The 25,229-nt window shown below is 38.1% G+C and overlaps 1 protein-coding gene across 1 annotated transcript in view; it reads right to left on the bottom strand.

Moving 5' to 3' along the window:
- The window catches only part of LOC139723177 (potassium channel subfamily K member 2-like), a 47,923-nt gene extending 34,983 nt beyond the window's left edge, over positions 1-12,940 (bottom strand). Inside the window, exon 1 of the mRNA XM_071634435.1 lies at positions 12,739-12,940. Coding sequence (XP_071490536.1) covers positions 12,739-12,940 — 202 coding nt within the window. The remainder of the gene's footprint in view (positions 1-12,738) is intronic.
- Positions 12,941-25,229: the final 12,289 nt, after the last annotated feature.

Here is a 25,229-nt window from a genome sequence, read left to right as displayed (position 1 = left end):
TGAAACTATCACCACAGTTTAAAGATCACAACTTTATAGTCATCACTTTGTCTCTGAGAACACCGTCTCTCATACAATGAAAAGAAAGAGAATGAATACTAAATTCAGATGACTAACCTACGAGGCATATGAACCAGAAATATAATTTTTTCTTTCTAGTGCAAAAACAAAAACAACAAATATGACTGCAGGACATGTTAACCTTTAGAACTGTAAAACTTTTTTTTTTACTTCATGTCTGATTTTGACAATGAAAAGCTCTCATCAAGGCAGTCTGTGAATGTACAGGTGTGCTCTCATACTGTTCATACCTTTGTTTGTTTGTTGCTGTTTTGTTATAATTTTTCCATCTGAGAAGATGGCTGGATAGCCCATCAGCTGTACTAGCTGGTCTTTCATGGAGTCCAGTTGGGTGTGAGGTAGGACCACTTCACAGGGTTATGCAGCCTGCTCTTAGCGATGAATGAATGAAGCGGGATCATTTACATGCATGGGTTGTGACTCTCTCACACACGGAACCTCCTTTTTATGTCTTATCCGAGGGACAGAGCATTTTTGTCTCTTAGTAGAGGGGACAGTATTAACGCAACAACATTCAGATAGACTTGGGAATTGAACCTGGGTCATATGGACTGGGAGGTAGATGTGCTACTGAGTTAGCAAATTCACCACAATATGGTGTGCTGCTACATGAAACAACAATGAAAACAACTTGGATTATAGACTTCGAACCCAGATTTTTACCTTCTTTTAGCTGTTCTCCAAGCAGATGTGCCCCTTACTGTGGATGAGTACTACACATGTACTAGCAGCATTTAACAATGAATGTAAAATCTTTGGCTGATACTATGGCTTTAGATTATACTCCCTCTCTTCTTTGCAAATCCTCGTAATGATCTCATAGAGCATAAAATGCAAGAGTTCAGTCATTGAAATGGGACTGTAGGCATTCACTAAGAAGTTGTTGAGTATTCTGACCTATACGAATAAGGTCATCGGTGCCAGAAGGTTTCAAGTACCTGGTAAGCCATGTTGACCACACAATGGTCAGTGACCAGGCCCTACATGTGTGTATGTATGTAAACAGTTCCATGGATATAACCTTAGAACTTCCTTCCCTGCCCAGATATGGAATTACAGACACTAGCCTCTCGCTGTACTCTCTCTATGTGATTTTCCACAAGCTGGAGTTATACAACCTTCAACCACATCTGCAGGTAGATATAGTTACCATGGGTACTTGCTATCACCATATGGGCCTTGCATTTGACAAGGTACAGTGTTCACCCATTAATATGGAACAGCTAAACCCGTTCTGTACGGGAACCGGTGGCCTGTGTGTTAAGTCTATGGGCATTTCAAAATTCAGTATGGAACGGTTTAAGTGAGAATTTCTTTTGTCAGAGTGGCATGTTGTGGATTGGTTGTGCCAGCAACCCAAATTATGCAGGGATGCCAAGTTCAAAAATATTTTATAAGTGAGATTTTCATGACTCAGCATCTCGGCGCGCGAATGTGTGCGCGAGCGAGGGTGTGGGAGGAGTTTTCTCCCCTGTGGCCTCCCACGGTAGGGAGCTTTTTCAATTTTTAGCTCTTAATGGTGCAATCAGGTGCATACTTAAGTGACTATATTTACTTATTTTGAAAGACAAAAGGAAAATATACCTTCAATTGCAACTATCACTTTAAGGACAAGTCCACCTTCATATACATTAGGATTGAGAGAATGCAGCAATATTAGTAGAACACATCAGTGAAAGTTTGAGGAAAGTCGGACTATCCGTTCAAAAGTTATGAATATTTTAAGCATCTGTGCAGTCACTGCTGGATGACAAGACTACTACAGTGTATGATGTCACATGCATACAACGATATAAGGAAAATAAAAACATAATTTCACAAAACTTTACTTTTTGAATAAAGTGCACATTTCTTCGACTTGCTACTGAAGTTTGTTAAGGGTAATATTATTCCCCCTGCCTTCTGAAAGAGAGAAGTCGAGTGTTCTTTTGTTATGCGAGAAAAATGGAAATATGTTGAATTTTCTTTGTTCTTTCTTTATAACGTTGTACTCATGTGACATCACAAGCTTACTTAGTCTTTTCATCCAGCCGTGACTGATCAGAAACTTCAAAAATTCATAACTTTTGAACGGATTGTCCGATTTTTCTCAAACTCTCACTGATGTGTTCTACTAATATTGCTGCATTCACTCAACCCACATGTCTATGAAGGTGAACTTGTCCTTTAGTATTTTGAGCTATGCTCCGTATTATAGGCCGAAGTTGCAGACTTCCCCCGATGCGTGAGAAAAATGGGTGCCATGCGTGAGATCGTGAGACGGCCCCTAAATGCTTGAGTCTCATGCAGAATGAGTGAGACTTGGTAGCTCTGATTATGTACGATGATGTAGGCTTACACATTGCAACTGATCCTCATTGCTGCTTAAAATGATGACTAAATCCTGAAAAATAATTGTGGAACTGTCAGTTTTAGACCATACTGCAGTCATTTCCTATAATTTTCCACGAATAAGACTGCTGAAAGTGCAATCTTTAACATTTGCTGTCCACTAGCACCAGGAAGCAGTTTGTGGGACTATGCGACAGGGCGCCATACTGCTGGCAGTAATATTACGCTTCATTACTGGGGGGCCGAGGTTAGTCACCCTTCCAGCAAGCATGACAGGAATTTCTTTCTGTTGCTATGTGTATCTGTAACTGCGACAGACGACTTTAATATTTGTGGGGGTACAATACAGGCCACCATTTACGTGGGATGCTCACGTGAACGGGAAGGGAACTTGTCTATGTCCCTCCCCGTTTAAATGAGGGCCATGCACTGTATATCCATGAAATCGATAAAAATGGTGAGTGCTTGAAAATAAAGACAAAGGTGAAATAAAGGTGAGGTCTGCTGGATTTATGATATTTGTCATACGCTGACGGCAGCCATAATAAAGACTAGACACCCTAAACTGATGTCACACTGCATTAGCAGCTAATGCAAATACCCTCCTAGCCTATTTTCACTGTCTCCATTTTATGATGCACTTTTTATGCAATTTGTCAGTCATTTTATGAACCTGCCGAGTTTCCCACTGTTTTAGGATGATAGATTTGTAGTTCATAAAATGTAGGACTGGGTGCAAACTCCATTAGTGGGGAAACATCCTGTGCAGAAAAACAAGACTGCTGACGCATTTTCAGTTTACTGCAGTGGCTGCTGCTCATGAGCATATTTTTGCAAAAACTTTGATAGTAATAAGGATATTCTGTGCACGTCACATCAGACAGGCCTGCGACAGTCAGTTCTGTGTCTGCATTTGAGATTGATTGGTCTGGATTCATATATTTAGGAGCATTGATACTGCTTATCATGGATTTGATTTCCATCATCCTTTTTTTTTGGTCTTTTTAAAATGTGACTTTGTGGTATCGGCTGCCTTTAGAAATCCCTCACGTTTGCCAAATTATGTTCAGAAAGAACTCTCTGTGTATCTTAAACAAGGAACACGAAGACTGCACAGCACAAGATGAATCATTTCCATAGATTTCGTTTTACATCCTTTGAAGGCTATATGAATCTTTCAGTCACTGTAGTCACTGAATTTGCCTTACACTGTTCTCTAAAATCTAGAACATAGCATAAAGAACACAATGAGAGGAAAAATGTTTGTTCATTCATAGGTGGAAATATATGTAAGAGGAAGACAGCTATCCATGTCATTCACAAAAGAGGATCAATGTGAGGATATAAGGCACTCTGCCACAAAGATGAATATATTGAATTCTGTCATTTTTTTTCCCTCTTGTACGGCATCATTATGAGATGAAATGAGTTCACTTGTGGTGATGACATTGATAGTACTACTAATGCTAACGACAACAACAACAACAAAACAACAACAACAACACCCTTCTACCTCATTTACAACAAAGGTAGCCTCTTCAATGTAAACACTGCTCTTTGAGGGATCCATTTCATACACAATTGCAATGGCAAATGTCGTAACAATGACAAGAATCCAGTGTCCTGATTGGATGCTGCTACAGCAAGCTCCTCTTCAGCAAGAATCGATACCCTAACACTCTACTATGAAATGAGACCCAGATGACCTCACTGTCACCATTATATAAGCATATCCAGGTACTTTTTGAACACATCTGAGTCAAGATAGACATTGTGAATAAAACACATCATCCAGGCACCTTTAATCACACTGGACAGATTTTTTTTTTTTCAACCTACAGTCTCCTGATACTTTAAATACCCCAGAGCCTCACCCCATAAACTGCAGAGCTCCTTACTTGCGAACATGGTTTTCATTTCTGGAGTGGCAAAGGAGTCTTCGACGCGACTGAAACATGAACGGAAGCATGTTGATAACAACTCAGAAATAATGACTTCTCCCTTTCACAACATCCTTCATGCTCTCAGCGGCAGAGACTTTAAATAGTGGAGATCTTTCCATCTATATTAAATGACTTCTCAGCTCTGAAAGTGAAAATCTTAAAAGTTTTGTTCATCATCTTTTTAGCATGTTTGTGAGAAGGGGAACGCAAGACTGCTAATAGCTTTTCACCATGACAGTTTTACACCCTGATACTTCACCAGTACCCTTAAAGGAAAAAATCTTCTTGCTACACTTCTTTTAATATAAACTTCTACAAATTTATAAGAATTAGTGAAAAATTGAAGAAAAATGGGGTCGCAGACAAGTTCAAATTTTTTGAAACCTGGGGTTCACCAGAGGACAGTAGACAAAGTTATGACAAGTTACAGACAAGAAGTTGTTTTGTTCCTAAAACTTCTTGCTGGTCCACTTTTCTTTTAAATGAGGTAATAGTCTTCCTCATTTGAAATCAGGACATATAGCATGCAGACATGAACTTTTTGTGACCTTACTTACAAACATGGACTTCATTCCTGAAGTAGCACATAAGTCTTTGACATGACTGAAACATGAACTCAATTTGGTTAATCAGAACTCAGAAATAAATGACTTGCTTTCTCCCAACATCTGCATCCTTCAAACTCTCAGTGGCACACACTTTGTGAAGATCTCTCCATCTACATGTATATTGAATGACTTCTCATTTTTTAAAGTGAAAGTCGTCAAAGTTAACAATCTTTTTAAGCATGTCTATGAGAAGAGATACACAGGACTGCTGATAGCTTGTCACCGTGGCAATTTTACACCCTGACACCCTGCCAAATCCTTAAAAGAAAAATCTTCATGCTAAATTACTCTTAAGTTGGAACTTTGAGACATATTTGCAATCTTGAATCAGTGACAATTTTGAGCAGATTCAGGAAGGGCAAAAGTTCAACATTTTGAAACTTGGGAGCACTCAAGAGCAGTATTTAATAACATATATATTTATATTACATAGAATTGTCTGTGTTTTCACTTTATTACATCCTGCCGGTAGTTTGTGATTAAGGTTGACGTGTAGTATTCCAATATAACATTGCCAACCTGTCAATATTCAAGCCCTCAGCTCTCTCCCTTTCCCTTCAATTAAAAACAAACAAACAAACAAACAAACAAACAAACATACATACATACAAACGGACAAATAAACAAACAGACAAACAAACAAACACAAACAAACAGAAGCTGCTACATAAAGAGAAAGGCAATCTGTGGAACATTCCTTGCTACAACTGGAGACTGCTTGCTAATACACACACTGATATTAGACTCAAGTCTGGCGGTGAACTCTTGTGAAAACTGGGAGAGCTAGCGCCAGTGCAGAAGGCCACGGGCAAACTGTGATGTGCCTCCACCAAGCTGAATATCAGTCAGGGTATAAACCTTGTAGTGATGTATCTTTTCCCTCTAGATGCTGCAAGGCATCTGCAGGCTTCATTTCTGCATGTCATGATTACTTTAATGTTACTTGCTGGTACCATATTCATGTATGACTCAGGGGGACACACAAGCATCAAAGTTAACGAGTAAACTCAAATTAAAGGTCACGTTGCAGAGTGCCAATGGCATCCAGATTGAGGTTCTTCAAGCAAGGTACTGGTATAGTTCTTGGTTCTTGGTCTCAAAGCTTCCTAGGGTTCATCCCTAATTCAGATGAAATACCAGGTCAGAGGCATTCACTTCCAAATCACTGCACTTGAATATGCAATTCCAGCACATGCTTAAATGATTTGATTGATGATTAAATTTCAATCAAACCAAAAGAATGGTGGAGGTTTTTCATTGATTTATTTTGTTTTTGTTTGTCTGTTTCTTTTTGCAAATCAGTGGCATGGCTGCAAAACAACTGCCCAAATTTGATGTTATTATCTTACAACATCCCAATAAAGGTGTCCGAGAAGTCATGTTTTAGCATAGAAAAGCCCTTTTTACACTTGTGTTTCTTAACCCCGGACTTTCTCTGACCCAGGACTATCGTTAGTCCCGTACCAATTTTTTCAGCTTTTTACACTGGCCAATTAGTCCCGTACTATCTCTTGTCCGGGGCTAAGGAGAAAACTGACCTTTTTACACTCGTATTTCTTAGCCCCGGACTTTCCAAACCACATGAATATTCATGATTACGCTGTGTACTGTACACGTACACGCACGCACCGGCAGCACTTGATTACCTCGTTTCTGATTGGTCAGTGAGGGTCGGACTTCATCTCCGTCGCTTAGCCCAGGATTATTTTTTCGTTCTGTTTACACTCACTTGCTTGGCACCGCAATTGCGGTGCTAACCCTGCTATTTTGAAGGGCCAGATAGTACCGGACTATCGGTGGGGCTAGCCCACTTTGGCAAAAACGAGTGTAAACAGAAAGTGGGCTAAGGATAGTCCCGTACCAACGGTGGGGCTAAGGCCCCCCCTTAGCCCCACGGTTGGTACGGGGCTAAGCAAAAATTTACAAGAGTAAAAAGCCCTAAAGTCAGCTGGTACATCCGAGTCTCCCAGCCCATTATAGTTATCCCTACTGATTCTCAATAATATACTGCAATGATTTTAAAAGAATACGAGTACTCTTGATGATTACATTTTTTCTTTTTTTTTTTCTTTTTTAAGTAGACATGTAACAAAATTTGTTTTAGGTTCAAGGGAAACTTGTGAAGCAATGGCATTATTGCCTTTTGTTATTTACATAGATGTGGTTGAAACCAAAATCACTGTTTTGTGGTAACGTGTAAAATATCTCAATCCCATGTTGTTGTTTTTTGGTCTTCTATTGAATTTTAATGAAATCACTACCATTCTGTCTGTTTGACTTAAATTTTTTGTTAAACTATACACTCATACATGGATTGTCATTGTACTTTTTGAAAATAAAATTCAAAGTTTGGTCCTAATCCTGCACTCTTATTGTCAACCTAACCACGTACATTGTGGTTTCACTATTAAAGCAAATAGGCAGAGAACATTATTCATATTGTACTCATTGCAGTTTAGACTTGTAGATGTCCTGCAAGAATAAAGAGCAAAAAAAAAACAAACATTCATGGCATGTTTTCGTTTCAGTTACTAAAGTCTGAGAGTGCATGATTTAGATTTAAAGCAGTTCATCTTGATGCTGAAGAGATTTTGTTGAAATATTGATGGCTCGCAGGAGAGGGCTGCATCTTTTATGGATGTCATATTTCAGTAAAGGGGCTGGGATAAGGCAAACATGGGAAGGATGTTTGCGAAATGTTTTTGTAGCCGAACATGATTCAGACAGTGACATACAAATAACAATCATCTCGATATGGACGGGAAAAAGCCAGGAAAGATTGGATAGGCAAACTTTGGTCTGGAGAGCCACAGGACTGTAATATTTGCATTAGCCTGCCTTCACCATTCCCTGATTCTAAGGCTCCAAGGACACTAAAGCCCTTCTTCCACTGCTATGACCTGAAATCTAATGAACTGAGTGAACACTTACAAGCCGAAGACTTTTATATTGTATATGATATGTCAACTTGTATTTTGCATATGATGCCAAGTATTTGGCATAACAGATATGAAAGACAATTTAGTGAGTGGTTAATTTCTTGATACAGTACCACACGGTGACAGACCAGATATAGTAGAATTTGTATAATCCCTTTTTCAAGAGGCACAGATGGCAATTTCCAATGACGTACTTGAGAAATAATCAATTGCATTGTCTTATGGGAAGATGGGGGGGGGGGGGGTGGGGCAATATCTTTTTATTTTTTTATTAATGAAGTAAATATCATTCAACTTGCAAATTCACAAATATAAAGCCAAAATGTGTACTGCTATGAATGTTAGAAGCCTTGGAAGAATTGAAAATTAGCGTCTTGTAACCCTTCATATAAAATAGCATACATACTTATGATACAGGCCGGCAGTGCATGACAAAAGTTATAGTGCACGCAAAATATAACGATTGCAAACGATACACTATCGGTTTTTTGCCCCCTCATTTTAATCATCGAGTACTTGAATCCCACATTTTATTGATGCGATTGCGCCACAACCGCGATATGCTTTGCTCGATATTATCGTTATTCTCGATTCTCGCTAGCTATGCCAGCAACTTATCTGTGTGGGACTAAATTTTCAGCGGTAGATTTAAAGATGGAAGCTGAAAACAACTGCAGGTTCACTACTTTTACAGAGACTGATCTATAGATAAGGACACAAAGAAAACAAAGGATGTCATCAAATACGCCCTATGAATTTTAGACTCCTACTGTTGTGAAAAGGGACTCAATCCGACGGATAGTAAGCAAGTCAACCCAAGATTTGTGCTGCTTTCTCCGTACATTCTATGCGGAAGTGCCCCGTAGATGGGCAGCGTACAGTATGTACGCTAAGCGCTCTTTGATCACGCTACGCTCTGAACTTCTACAACACACTCTCGGCATCCACATTTTCAGCAATGGTGACTACAATGCCTGGAACGAGCCTTGTTTTAAATCCAGTTGATCCCTAATCCTACAATACATCATGTAGTCCTGGTCCTGGACCCAGTGCAGTAAGTAGGGCGTCACTCTAACGTGTTACATCCATAACGTTAGACCTATTCGGTCTAACGTTAGTCACTTAGTGTTAACTAGCTCTGTCACTCGTAACGTTCGATCTAACGTTGGTCCTAACCTATCGTACTGTTACTTGCACTGTTAGATCTATGTTAGATCTAGATATAGACCCTAGACTCGATAGTTGAATTAGGATTTTCAGGATTTTGGTCAACCCAGGTCACAGGTTTAAAGAAACTGGCATTGTCTAGACAGGTCATGCACGCATGTGTAGAATCTTAAGTGATCTAGGCTTTGGTATGGTTCGCCTGGGTATGTATGCTATTTTATATAACACATAGTGCATGACATCTTATTGTACTATAACAAGTACCAAGCACCTCCAAATTCTGAATTTGCCCTCAGGCAGTTATATTCAATTCGGCCTGCGGCCTCATTGAATATAACTGACCTTCGGGGCAAATTCAGAATTTGTCGGTGCTTATATTGTTATAGTGCATTCAGCCTCATGCACTATATATATAATATGACATCATGGCTATTGTTGTAATTATTACAGTTTTTTATGCCGTTTTTGCATGACATTAGACCTGTGGCACTTCAGTCCTTGAGCTGGAGCATCTTGCAATACCAAGAAAAAAACACAAAAAACAACAACCAAAAAAAAAAAAAACGAAAATGGTGGCATCACTGTAATTGATTTCAAAGTTTATAAAGGAATATCATAATTAAAGTTTGTTCTTTTTCCTTCATTAGTATCCATCCCTTCTCCTTGACACAGCTACACTGGCACTGAGCTTGGTGTCACTCATCTTTTCTAGGGTTGCTATGCCATACAAGTAGGTGGCCTTTCAGTGTTGTGCAAACTGTATGCCAAATGGCTAGAATTTAATTTACATGGCCCTGGAAAATGATGTTATACGGTTTGCCAATGAAAGTCTGCATACAATGCAACACTTGGCCAGAGATAGAAGAGAAATTTCATTCTGATCTTGACCAGAAACAAATTTCAGGGCACTGAATTGTGTGAGTGATAAATAAGTCGACCGTGCTGCCTGATTTGAAGTAGCGGAAGATGAAATTTGATTTATCAACAGCAATTCTCTTTCCCTCTTGATCTCTGCTACCTTGGCCCTTGCACATTCATTTCAACTCTCTTACATTTATTTTATCAACAATGGAGTTTTTTTTTCAGGCCATGTATGACAATTGATCTTGATTTTGTAAATTAATGAACAGCCGCAGATTGCATGACAAGTGAGGCACGCACAATTACTTCCTTCCTTACTTGTAGTCGATGAGTTGACAAAAGCATGTACATTTGTACCTTTGACACAGCAACAACAACATGGAAGGAAAAACAGAACTAATATCAGTTTAATGTATTAATCTGAATTGAAATCATGGCAGTGGCCCACCTAATGGTAATTAAAAAATAAATGATATCTTTTACTATTAACATGAAATTAAAGAAATTTATTCAACAATAAAAAAGCATGAAAAACAGCCTGAAAAGAAATATCAAAGGCATACTTTACCATTTGCAGATGAAACAAAAACCCAGCATTAGTGCTTTAAAATAGTTCTAAAATGTGAGTTGGGGATAGAAACAACCACTGTAAAAATTTGAATCAGTAAAATTGATGTTGAGTATTGTTAAATATACAAAATGTGAACAATAGTTATAATAAAGATGTTTCCAGACTAAACCGTCTACAGTTATGGTTTATTGAGAAAAATATAGATATCTCCTTATACTTTAGGCTTTATCGCAAAAATTTCATATGATAGGATGATTTGTGGTACAACAGACCTACACATATGCATTAAATATCATATCTTGAAAAATTTTTTTTAAATCATTGTTCCCAAATGTAGACAGGACCTTTAACTCATGAATACTTATGAATACTTAATCAAATAACAGAAACAAAAATTTGTCATCACATATAAAATGACCAACCACAAGTGATTTTTGTTTAAATCAAGAGATTTATTCAAGAATAATTAGGCATAATCCACATTGTATTTGTTAAAAAAAAGAATATGCATCAGGTTATGCAGTATCACTCATGTAAATATGAAGTACAGCTATAAGGAAAATAAAAAGGATATCTATGAAGGAGCATACATTGCAAAAAAGTTTCTTTACTGTTAAGATGCAAAGCTTCAAGCACGAATGATATTCCAAAAATGAATGAATTGAGCATAGTGATATTAAACATTATGATTATGATTCACCTGTCCTGTTTTAAAAGAACATGGAAATAAATTCCTGCCATAAACCTACAAAGAATGCTATCAAAAGTATATGTCACCGTCACTGCACTTTATTGCACATGGGGAAAACAAAGAACAGAATGAGAGTTTAATCCATTCAAATGTTTAAAAGTCATGTAACATCAGATGGGATTCAATAAATCAGCTATGAATTGTGACCATGACTTCCCTCACATCAATCTTTACTTTATTTTGTCCATAAAATATTAGTAATGTAACATTTACTGGTACATTACATTGTGTTCATTCTCCTCTTAAAATGTTTTCAAGGCCCTTTTGCATAACAGGATGCTATTAAACATTATAAGTCTGATATCTGCCAATGAGAATAAAATTTTCAGAGACTTACATTTGATTTTTTTTTAAACTTCTGTTTGATGTCACCGTTCATGCAACACAACCCAGTTATCAAGATACTACAAATCCATAAAAAGTCACATTGATTCCTTGCATAAATTCAACTAAATTTGGTATCCCTTAGCACATTTGCTCTTATAAACATACATAAACACAAATAGATTTCTATGAGAGCAAAATACTTGCCATGTGACACAGCTATTTCCTAACTAGGCAGTGCCGACTCTACATAAAGTCAAATTTATTAATGCTTGCACTTTGAAAAATTTGAGCCAACATAATATCAGAGTTATTGTCTCTGAGTGTGATATAGTCAACGACAAACAAAAGTCTCATAAAAAGAACCATCAAACTACAAGAACAGCCTAAATTACAATGTACAAAAAGAATCAGACAAAAGCCATGAAAGTGACAGACTTGTAAAGTTTTGTAGATTCTTGTGAAACAGTAATATCAATCACAATCACTTTGTAAATTAAGTATCTGGATGTTAATTGCTCCTGCATGAATGGCGTTATAATTTTTGTTAGTCAAGGACATAGCAATCGAATGCTCCTTTTTGAAAAATGTAACAACTGTTTAATCATCATTCCATTAAACATGGTTTACTGCAAACAGTACAATTTGTTTCCCTTCTGTTTTGATTCCTTTCATGAAAGGAAATAGTGCTTAATCATGAAGATTTCTTTGCAACCAGTGTCATAAAGGACAGTAGCTTTTGTGAGGTAAATAATGCCTTCGCCTATCAAATCTATTCCACATGTACTGAATGTACATGTGACCAATATTATCTTTTCATAAAAACATGGAAAAATTGGAAATTTATAACATTATGTCTGATTTTTAGAAAAACTTCCAGAGTTGGGTCTTTATTGTACTCTATTCTATAATGACTTGTACTGAAGAAACCTAAAAAACTCTTTCTTTGGGGCAAAATAAAATGCTCTTATTTGATAATGTGCATTGATGTGGAGATATAGGCAGGGTACAACTTCATTTTTTTTTCTAATAATGCAAGCACTTAACAGGTGCAATGATAATGCAACAATCCAATACTCTAGCCTCTGTACAAGCCTCTTTTGCGACACCACTGCTCTCCCACAGGGCTCCACTGATATCAACGTCTGATAGTGGCAATTACCCTCTGCACACCACTGCCCCTCGAGAGTGCTGGATGCATTATATTCTTGGCTTGTCTGTCTGTTCAGCTGTATACCCCAGATCTCGTTACGAGAGTAAAACAGCCTTTCTGAAGATGTAGGCATGTGGTAGATTTCACAGCCAGGATTTCCTGTTGCAGCGTCTAGAACCCACAGACTCCAACTCTCTCGCTTCGACGTCATTTTCGCAAAATCTCGCACTCTCCCGCTTGAGATTGGATTTCTCCTGCTATAGCTGTTATAGCTCTCCTCTGAAGATGCATTTTCTCCCGCTGAAAATTCAGCTTTCTTCAATCCTACTTTAGTTTTCTCATGTATATTCAAAATTAGACAAAGATAGAGCTAGAGAGTGTCTATAACCCTAAAGCTGGAACTCACCATGCAAAGGACGCTACACATAATCAGAGCCTCCAGTTTGCAAGGGTGGTCCAGGAAGGAGAATCTCCAGTTTAAAGGGATCGTATAGTTTTGGTCGAGACCTAACGCCAGGTTTATAACATTTTTTGGTGAGATAATGAGAAATGACTTACAAAATATGAAAGAGCATGTAATCCCAAGAAGGATTCAACATTTATTTGATGGAAATTGTCTTGAAATGGCCGAGATATCAAAAAAAGTGATCCTAATAAAATTGACAGGCCACGACTTTTATTATTATCTCTTTGTTTTACCTTGTTTTTGGATATCTCAGTCATTTCAAAACCAATTTTCATAAAATAATGATTTCATTCCCTTTAGAATTGCATGCTCTTTAACATTTCATAGAGTGGTTTCTAAATATCTCTCAAATGTTACAAGCTGAATCCTCACCTTTACCAGTGCCGTACAGTCCCTTTAAGAGATGTTTGGGGATGGAGTCTCTGACAGCCTAATCCACTAGAGGGTGACCTACCTCTTCTTTCATACAATAGTCGATAAAGAGAACATATCTTTTCATGTCTCTGGTTTGCAAAGCCTACAAACTCCCCAACACAGTCGCAGCGGACGACTATAATTAACTCCCCCGAAACCCACGAAACGTTTTGAATTTTCAACCGTCACCGAGGCAGTGCGAATCGGGCGTTCTCATTTTCACCAAAATTTCATCTTCTCATATCTCCGCTATACATTGACCAAAATCGCTCAAACTTTCAGTATCAATGCAAAATCATGATTTCTATCTACATACGAAAAATCACGAGAAACGATAAAGGATTTTTAAAGTTATTCAATATTTCATGTTTCTCTGTCTCGGAAAACTACCGTCCGATTATTTCCAGACACATCTGGACGCACCACTTAATATTCATGAAACTTGACATACATATTCATAAGACATGTGCGGACGTAAATGTAGCCCTGTTCGCTTTGCCGAAGACCTATTTTTGAAGTTACAAGTGAAAATAAATGAGGTATCTTGTCAGAAATCTTGGAGCAGCAAACCAGAATAATGACGTCATATTCTAAGAAAAACTGATTTGCGCTTGCGCAATGAATGAACTTTCCCATGCTGCTTCGATCCAGCGAGCTGATTGGTCGATGCATTGCATCGTACTGCTACTGTGCGATGCGAGGTGGCTGCTGCGGATGCCTAGTAAACTGCACATGCATGCTATGAGAGTGGAACGCGGTGTGTCGATAAGTACAATGTACAGCAGTGTGCTGGGGACCTCGCTATACCTCAAAGACAAGCACTTACGTTATCAGAACTGTCCTATTAAAAAGAATATAGCAAAAATTTGAATATATATTCAGCTATGATACCATTTATGCAGTTGCAAATTCTTGACATTGGATTATTCGGACTTAACGCAGATTTTACTGCACTATAGTAAGTAACATTACAACTACGAATTCCCGGTACGAGTTACAATCAGAGTGCAGCAGTGCCGTACGGCACTGAAGTACAGGTGACGTTAGAGCGACAAAGATGTGGGTACGTGGGACTGTACCCTGTCTTCCCGTATGCGAATGACTATGAAATTTCGTGCTCGGAACGAAGGTAGAAAGTGCACCACTTTCGATTATTTCCAGACATATCCGGACGCATGACTTCTCGAATGTGATATTTTAGAATTCCGGAAAGAAATACATACTTAGTAACATACTTGAAAGTTTTTTGTTGTTCACGAAGTCAAAAAGTGAAATTTTAGCAACGATTTCTGACAATTATATTCCGTTTTGAAAGTGAAGTTATGCCCCATTTTGGATTATTTTCTCGTCGTTATTTAAAAAATTTAACATAATGGTAGGTTAAGATGAGGTTTTTACTTTTCATAACCGTTTGAATTATCAAAAAATATGAATAAATAGTAAAGTTACGGCAGTTTTGCTGCGACACTTTCCTAGCGGTTTTCGTGCGAAACGTGTTCATTCAAGAGGAAAGCGAGGTCAGGTCAAAATGAAAACAGTGAGTTAATTGCACCCGTCCGCTGTGACTGAACAAGCCTGCCAAATATTCCATCAAATCTTGTCTAAGCATGGCATTGTGCATCACCATAGCATGGGCCAAATTTTGGCTAATAATTGGCGATAGGATTAGCAGAGAAGGTAAAAGTGTTCTCTGAATTTCTATTCCATTGACTGCTTCGTCATATTCCTGTTGCCCCAAGATAAAAGGGTCTGATTTATCAAGTGACTGTTACAGTTAAACCATATAAACGTAGAGTTGTAACAAAGCAACTGTATCCTCGTTACCTGCAATACTTCTATCCTTGCATCTTATCATTCTAAACTAAAACCAACACATAATAGTAAAGTGGAATACACCATTAATTTGATTTGAATATTGTATGTATTCAATTTTTTTTTCCAACACATGGAAGAGGGAGGCAGCTGTTGAACCATGCCAGAAAGATGCAATTTCTTTCACACACCTGAAATATTGTGGAAACATAGAACTTTGTGTTCACTCCTTGTTACGGGTGAAATTTTAGCACAATTTTACTGGCTATGAATACTAGAAATCATTCTGATTCATGGTCACAGCTGTAACACAGAACTTGAAAGAAAATTTCTGAAGGAACAGTTATTCTGAAGAAAGGAGGGGATAAACTATTACAAATTGAACAAATAAATCAAATAAAAGAAAAGTTTTATGAAGAATAAATCAACCAACCAATCAAAAATGATGCCAGCAGATAAGTCTTGGTCAAATTTTGATGACTTACATTGCATGATTCCTCTTTTACAAGTACGTGTAACACACAAACACACACACACACACACACACTGACACACATTGCAATTGTACTTTCTTGGCCTTTTAGGAAGAATGTGATTTGAATTTATCTTAAATGAATAAATATTTTGTGCATATTGTAATTCCCCTAAATTTTCCCGACTGGAGAAGAAATAACTTCAATATGACTTGAAAACGCATAATTGGTCTGCTAAAATAAGAAATTCTAAGGAGGAGGTCATGTACTTCTAATTTGAGAGAGTACTGTTTTGTCAGAGCCAAACATGATTGCTGCAATCATTCTAAAATCCAAATATGGGTGTTTGACATATAAAACTGTTTGAATCATCATTCAATGGCTTGCTAATCCAGGACACGTCTACACCTGCTATCCCCTAACACTATAGACACTGATCAATCGACACGGGGAGGCACTCAATTTATTGAGTTACGCGATACCTGAGACGACTAGGTGTCAGCCTCATTACAGAGGTGATGGTTACCTCCACCTTTATCATCACTGATGTAGCAACGTGCCAGGTAAGTGCCCTGTACCTTGGAGGTGCAACTTTGGCAATTTGATTTTTTTCATTGCATATTTCATCCAATCAGCAAATTATGTTTTTATGTTTGAGCTGAAAAATGGATAATGACAATCTAATTTTGGGAGAATGCAGAATGTTTTAATTACATTAGTACCCACAGGATGCAAGAGAGCCACTTTAGGTACACCTGCTATTTTGCAAGTTTACCTTACAATGGTTGTAAGATTTGATGTACCAGCATGTCAATCACCATAGTGGTATGAAGTAACACAATCAAAAGAAGCTGGATTGGGTATGATACAAAACGTGACTACAGGGTACTACAATTAGAACATGCTTGTCACATCAGAACACTTGATACCAGAGTTTTGAATCTGCTCTCTGCTTGGACCTGCAAACATTTCACAAGAGAGTGGGTTATAATAGATCTCACACAAATCAACCTACACTCCTGTACACGTTCCCACTCAGCACAGCCAAGTTTCACTGAATGAGACTTTCTGAACACTCTCAGTTTCAGAAGCAAATATGCACAGCAATGAATATGACGCTGCATAATAAGCTATGTACACACACCTGAAACTGTAACAATAGATGCATTTCATTTCAAGTCTTAATAAGCCTAGTCAAACTACTCCCAGCAAACATGTTGCTACTCGGGAATTTCATAATATACTGTGTATGCTGTGTATTTAGCAAGTGTAAATTCTTGTGAATCGAGACTTCCTGACAATATCGAGAGCAGTTAAATTCACCACGATCGTGGAGTACAGCAATGGACAGAGAATATGCATATCTACGTATATTGCATTCATGTTGGGATCAGAGTGAATATTTTTGTGTGCTTTGAAATTTGTTAACTGCACCCAATTTATGAAATTTGGTTCTCTATCAACTCTATGATTTTCCAGTAAATACCTAGATGACCATTTCCATCGTATCATGTTCTTTAAACTAGTAAGTGGACATTATGGTACTCTTCACACCACCCCCCCCCAAAAAAAAAAAATGGTTTTCAAATACAGATTTTTGAGAAAAAAAAAGACACTAAAAATCAATTATTTTTTGTGCGCAAACACACACACACACACACAAATATCTAATGGAAACATTCCATGCAATTTTGTATTAGGCCATCTTGAAATTTCTTTAAGCTTCCATGATAATGCCCCTCACATAAATGGGTGTAAACAGCATATGAATAAAAAAGAAATATGTATGTTTTTTCAAAATCCCAAGATCCATTTTGCTGCACTTGTCCAGGGTAAGGACACCCATGGTCATGCTCAAGTCATTGTTTTAACAATTCACAGTTCAGATATTTACAGTACTTTCCTGGCAGCTAAGTGAGCTTTTTGGGGGAACCGTGTGTGAATGGTGGCAAATAAAATCACTCTTAGCATGTGATTCAAAAAATGATAATTCTGGCACATGAATGGGCATCTTAAAGGAGGACACTGTTGTGTATTGTGTAAATTGTTCTGTTCTGCTGAGTGTCTTTTTTTAAATTTTACCCTGATGCCAGTTTGACAATGTATTGTTGTGTTTATGTTTGTACACCTGTTAACATAAAAAATGTACCATACCAGGGAAGAACAACTCTGTATTTTGTTTATTAAAAGTAAATGTAATTGGATCCTACTTCATTTCATCTATACATCTTTATCTCTATCTTTTCTTTCTGCATTTTGCTGATTACATGAGATTCGATCCAGAAAAGAAACAAACAACAACAAACATACGCAAATGAAGCTTTTTACATGATGCCCTTGATGTAGCCTACCATATCAACTTGTATCGTTTTCATACATGCAGATTTTTTCCCAAAAAAATCATATCTTTATCCACCTGATTAAAACAAAATATCTCACAGTCTGTGAGTACACGGACAAATATTTCTTATACCAGGAGTAAAGTTGCTATGATTTTCACAATGATGGATAACATGTCAATGTGGATCGTTGATATCTGAGCATTACACAGCTATCATGTATGGCCTCAGGCATTGGTAGTCAAGTGTAGTGTAACAGCACTCAGAGCTGTTAAATGATCCGCCTGAAGTGTGCATTCCTCCGCATGTTTAAATGGATGGATGACTTGTGAGCGATCAGCGCCTCCTATCTGCTCGTAGGAACGTAATAAGAAATGGAGATGAATGATATCTGCGGCTAGAAGACATCTCCCCTGAGGCCCAGGCTTGATGACTGGTTGCTTAACTGAGGATAGGCCATCTCTTAAAGGTAGTTAATCACATGTGGGGAGTCTCAGATCCGTATGGAGTTCAAATCCAAACTTTGCGTTTGGAGAAACCTCTTGAATAACAAAAAGGATATTGCAAAACTTTGTCCACACCTACAGGTGGGCAATAACTGCATGTTTGTGCATGATCATTTTTTTATTTATTTATTTATTTTTTTTTTGGGGGGGGGGAATTCCCCTACAGATGTTTGGAAAATCTGAAGTTGTGTCTCCTTGTTAAATGCAAACCACATTCCTTTTAACTGCGGTTTCATGTGGACAGGTCCTAGCATACATGGACCTACAACGTACTACACAATGGACATTCATCGCTTGTTAATTAATTAGTTCATGCACCTGGTTCTGTCAAAAGCGTCACAAAAGCATTTTAAGCGTGCTTTCCTGCTTTGATCTTATCATCACCACCGACAACCAGCCTGGATAAAAACAAGACGATGCTTTGAGAAATCTAAAAACTACTAAAGATAGTAATTGTCTTAAATCAAGAAAAATGCATGTGCAGTTGTAGTGTACATTGAGAAATTATCGCTCAGGTAATTTCATTTGCAAATGCGAGTACTTTACGAGAGAAAGCAATTATTTTGACAGGTTGGTTGTGATTTGTAATCTAATTTTCCCCATTTTTCGCTCATTGTTCCAGAGTAAACATGGGCAGTAATCGTAGATGGCAAGTATGTCCTATTATTAGGCCATGTTACATGCTTGTCCACAAGTGTCCACTTCAGTAATTTAAAATTTTGTGACAGGAAAACTCATGTTTTCGGGTTTGCTGCTCCCTGTCATCGGTGTTTATTCAAAGGCAGTTGAGTGTGAACAGACGCATCAGCAAAATAAGACCGCAATGAGGGAAATTGGTCTTTTGTCAGTGACGATGCACGATTGCACAATCGTCATTATCCAAGCACCTGAATGTACTCATTAAGATGCACATAATCGGGTGGCGGCAGTGATGATGGGATCAAAGAAAGACCTTCGTTTCTAGTCCATGTGTAGTAGGTCCATGCATGGATGAAGGAGTATGTATGTACATATTCATCTATGTATGTATGTCTGCATACACATGCATTGACTGTAAATGTGTCAATACAACATGCAATATGCAGACATATTTATGCACCAATCACATACTTCCCAGGCAGAAATGAGAGCATCATAGGTCAAGCTAAGTGCAGTCTCCTCAAAGGCAGGTTTTTTTTTTTTTTTTTTTTTAAAGGTCAAAACTTTCAGACTACTTCTACAAATCATACTCAAAATCAAGTCAAACTTTCATAAAAATGGCTCTGATCATGACCGGCTGCACAAAATTGAGAAACATGTGCGGGGGAAACAAGATTTGGGCTTGCTCGCAGAAACATGATTAGCGTAAAATGCATTGCACTATATACTCACAAATGAACCCTTCTGCAGGCGGAAAGTGTTCATTGCTTTTTTTTCCCCTTCTTCTTCTTTTTAAGCCAAGCAGGCACACACAAGATATCAACTAAGATGTGCAAAGTTATGTTCATACTACAACCTGGCCATCTTGTTATTGAGACACCGTTTCATTAACTGTATTAAATTGATAGCACAAGTTACATGACATCTTGTATTTATCACTTCTTGTTGCGCTCCTTTGGGGAGAAAAAAAAAGAAAAACTTTTTTTTTCAATGGAATTTTCATTTTTACCGGAGACGATGTAGAAATTGCAATGTATGGAAATATGAAGATAGGAAGCCCGTGCATTGAAATGTAGGCAAAATGCATCTAGATTTCTCATTGCAAAACCAGGTCAAGTAAGATTACAGACTATACATACTATTCCATGATAATAATCGCTCTCTGGAGATTCTGACATCAGGGAAAATCTGGGGCACCTGTAAAATTAAGGCTAAGAGCTTGGAATGAAAGATTTTGACTGTATATCTACAGCATATACAGGCAAGAAAACGGTGTGTGATGTGGCATGAACTTTAGAAATAATCATAATGGACATAAAAAGATCCAGATGCACTTTGTATTTCCATTCATAGGGCCTACCTACTGGAAACTACTGTATGCACTAGATATGAGCAAAAGATAATGATCATCGACACCTTTAAATTTGCCAAGTGATGAAAGTCTCACGGAAACCAAGTAGGCTACAATATGTACAAACAGCCATTATAGTAGCAGTGGGTTTCTTACTCAATGTAAACATCATAACTTGTGATATGACGATGATGTAGGATATATATACTATATATATATATTATATATATATATATACACACACATACGTATATATATATATATACTGGATACAGTAAGATCACCTACAGGTTGTACATATAACATGTGATAAAGCAACTTCAGTTACAAAAGGCGGATGATTTCATTAATGTCTGACCAAACAATATGCATTATTTGCTACTAAGTAACATGCATTATTTGTTTTATAAAACAGTATACTAACTGCAGGTGAAAAGAAAGTTTGGGTCCTCAGAGGAAAAAAAATGGTCACATGACAGTTTGCAGCCCATGTTTTTGATGAGGAACCATGTCGCCATTGTATGGACCTTACCTACAAATATTTAAGAGGTTTAGCAAAACCTCTTTAAAAAAAAAAAAAAGTGAAAAAACACTTTCTATACAGCTCAGAAAGGCCAGCTACATGGTGGATTTATTTCTGATGGGGGAATCATGGTGCTGATCACCCATTTCTGCTTGATAATCCTCTTTTGTCAGGAGAGTGGAATGCTCTCCATCAATCATGACTACCATCCACCACCACCACCCCCCCCCCAAAAAAAATGAAATAACAAAATGAAAAGAACTTTCAGAAAATGACTTGAGATGTCTCTCTGTAAAGATTATCCTAAGCTGGAAATGCCATACACAGTTTGCATCCTATTATAACAGAGTTTTTTTTTCTTCTAAATTTCTGAAAATTCAAAGGCTTTTTACACATATGGGCCTTTCCTTTCAAACTTCCACACATTTGCAATCAAATATATACCGTTGTGTGGTTGGTAGAGGGCATAATTTTGTGGCTACTATTTTGAAAGAGAATATGAAATTTGGTCATTTCCATTTAAAGAGGAAAAACCTTCTGCGAAACACACACTGAAAACACCACATAGGGGTCTACTCACAGACAACAACAAATGTGAACCAGACATTTTAAATCCTATCATCGGTTAGCTGGGGGGGGGGGGGGGGGGGGGGTGGTGGAGAGGGGAAAAGGTTAAAAGCTTAAATGCTTCTCTCTTAGCCACATGTGGATCTTTTTTCATGAATAAATAAATCTTTAGCCGCATGCAGATCAATCTGGTGGAAAAATCCCCGCTGTGATCGTCCCGCTACCATTTATCAATGCATTATTGGTCATTTGTAGCTGCAAGTGACACAGCTAGCATGGAAACTTGTCGGCACTCCAGGAAAGTTACATATGATACGCCATTCCAACAACAACAACAACAACAAAGAACAAGAAGAAGTCAAAATACTTGTCAGACAAAAGAAAATCATCATCAATTAGTTTTTTATTTATAATCTATTTTACAGCCAGGGCAGCTGCCTGGAAATAGAACCTTCATCTCTGATGTGTGGCTCTTCAATAAAAGCTTGTAAAAGGTTTAAAAACGCAAACCCAATTCTCGCTATCGCCAATGACGTAAAAAGTACCCGGATGTTGATTTAAGTGTCATTTACGGTGCATTATGGGATAGTCCGGTAGCAAAGTCACTTCCGTTCGTACGCGCGTGATACGTGGCTAATGCTATTTACACACACAACCGACTGTATTCTACGTGTACTTCCGGTTTTCTCGACTTGAATTACAGCTTTAATGTGATTTGAAATTTCTCCATTCTTAAGAAATTGCAGTTAATACGACTATTGGTTGTTGCTGCGAAGCTGCCATGTGTTGTTCGCACGACAATAAATGAAAAAAATCTGCAGAAATAGGACCCTTACTGGCATGCGAGACGTGACGTGGCCGCGTGGGTGAAGTTTGCGGGTGACTCCACAGCGCAGTACGTGTACGCGCGACTTACTAGTGGTAGTAGCACTAGGCAGTAGGCCTACGTACATTGTACGTACTTACTTGGAAGAAGTTGCTTCGGAGACAGGATAAGTTCGAGATCACTGTTCGTTCCCGATTGTGTTCGCGACATTTCGACAGAGAACAAATTAAAGAAAAGATGGGCATTCCATGACGATATACTGTATATCCAGGTGGGTGAATATTTTCCAGCATATTTTCAGCGTATGCAGAGATGACTGATCTGTGATGCGTGCACATCGATCGCATGATCAAGCAGTAGAAATTCTACGCTGTACCGGTATGTGTTAGCTTATGCGCTGCGTGCAGTGTGGTGCATGCTAATGCGATGCAAGGACGGCCGCCGGAGGGGACTACAGTGTACGAGTATGATGACAGGCCTGGGGACCATTTCATGAAACTTTTTGTCAGTGATTTACACTGACAACTGTTAAAAGCTACTGAAATCCTTGCATCTGATTGGCTGATAGCAAATTTGTCGGTGAAAACCTCCGACGAACATCGTTGATGAAACACCCCCCGGCCACTCGCTGGCTCGGGCGGTACAGGGGCCTACTGTACTAGTATCCGTGGTCGGCGCTGCGCTATAGGTAAGGTACACGTACGCGCACGCTAGCGTTGTGCAAATTATGCCCCGCGCCGGAAGTGTCCTTGCTACCAAGTGCACTACATCTTGACGAAAAAGCCACATCCGGGTACTTTTTACGTCATTGGCGATAGCGAGAATTGTCTTACCAGCGCTACAAGACTGGAAATACGCTGTACAGGATCTCAGTTCCATCCAACTTGCATGATCTTTCTCAGGCATGATGCAATATCCATGGCAGATCACGTAAGGGATAAATTCTATATTATGTTCACTTTCACTTTCTCTGGAAGAGTCATCAGCGAAAGAAAAGCTCTTTTGACCAAGCTCAACTGCCTTCTCACAGCATAAAAAAAAAATGAATGTATTTAAAGCAATCAAATATATACACCTGTAGAGCCTACATATCTATACACACACACACATACGTCCATATTCATATGTACAGGCAAACCCTGCTAACTCTTTATGTGCCATGATGTAAGCCCCTATGTCTCATTATTTTATGACAGCCACATAGTTTAATATGCTTTGGAAAAAACATTGGGTTTCAAATACATGAAATTCTTCCGTCGAAGAATTTCATGTATTTGAATAACAAAGCAGTACCCGCTGCATGCTATAAGGATTAGAACCAACACTTGCTGTCGGGCGAAAGCTTGGTGGTCTAGTGGAGATGACGCCTGTCTGGTGTTCAGGAGGTCGTAGGTTCGAATCCTGCTCGAGTATGTACGCCCATGATTTTTTGGCATGGCTACTACTAAAACACTGATTAATTCAGTGCTTATTTATTTACGTCGATGTAGGGCAATTTGTCAATCAGTTGAAACATTGGATTTTTTTTTTTCAAATCTGTATAATTTTTATAGATTTTTGTTATCCTTGACATGTAATGTACAAAGTTGTAGTGAAAATGCCCAGTTTTGCTTTGATGTAAATATTATCGTACGGCAAATCTATGATTGCATTTCTTTTAAATGACTAGTATAGCTGCATTATTGTAGAGGTATGACTATTGCTTACAAAATAGTACTTGCAAATTCAGGAAAATAACCCGACGTTCTACGTGACTAGTGCACGCAAAGAGACGTGTTCATTTCAGAAAACGCCTACGTGTTAGCGAGGAGTCTATAGTCAAACAACAAAGTTTTCTGAAGACATATTTGTCCATAAAAAGAGTGTAAATTATTGCTCGTGATTGAGCAAGTGTAAGCTATGTATAATGTGCTGTGCAAGCACACATGTTAAGTTAATTAAAGTATACAGTGTAGGTGTTTGGTGCAGTGTACAATGCACATTGTGTGTGTCAATTGTGAATGAGAGTTCCCGTGTTCTTCTGTTAATCGGTTACTCCTCTTAATCGGGTAAGAAATGCTCTGCCCGAGCCTACTCGATTATTCGGAGAGTACTGTACAAATTATCATAATTATAAATTCATTTGTGAATCTGCAAGTATATAAACACATGGTGCACAGAAAGGAAATTGAAATGGATAGAGAAATAGATGGGTGGGGGGAGGGGGAGGAGGGGAGCATTCAACTCATTTTGGATGTCAAACTTTCTATGGATTCCAACCATCCATATGAAAGTGAAGTGCAAGCATCCAATCACAGCCAAAGAACATCTGTCACACCCTAGCTTCCCTATGATCACTTGAGTAATATCACAGATAGCGCACTGCATTCCGCGTGCTATGGTACAGATGTGAAATTTTGTTATACTGCACAGCGAGTTTTGTCTCTCTGTTTTGTGTGTGATCAATGTTATGTGTGTACGTTTAATTTAAGTGTAAAGCGTGAAAGTTTGTATAAAAATGTGTAAAACGCTTGCTGTGAATCCTTGATGGGTGTATTGGCAAATGGATCATTTTTCTCCTGTTATTTTAATCTTATTGTAACAA

The sequence above is a fragment of the Diadema antillarum genome, unplaced genomic scaffold (assembly GCF_040938485.1).
Source record: "Diadema antillarum isolate AM-2024a unplaced genomic scaffold, OU_Dant_1.0 scf00000182, whole genome shotgun sequence".
In the NCBI taxonomy this organism is placed as follows: Eukaryota; Metazoa; Echinodermata; class Echinoidea; order Diadematoida; family Diadematidae; genus Diadema; species Diadema antillarum.
The sequence above is the reverse complement of the archived record's forward strand: the minus strand, read 5'-3'. Positions and strand labels throughout refer to the sequence as shown.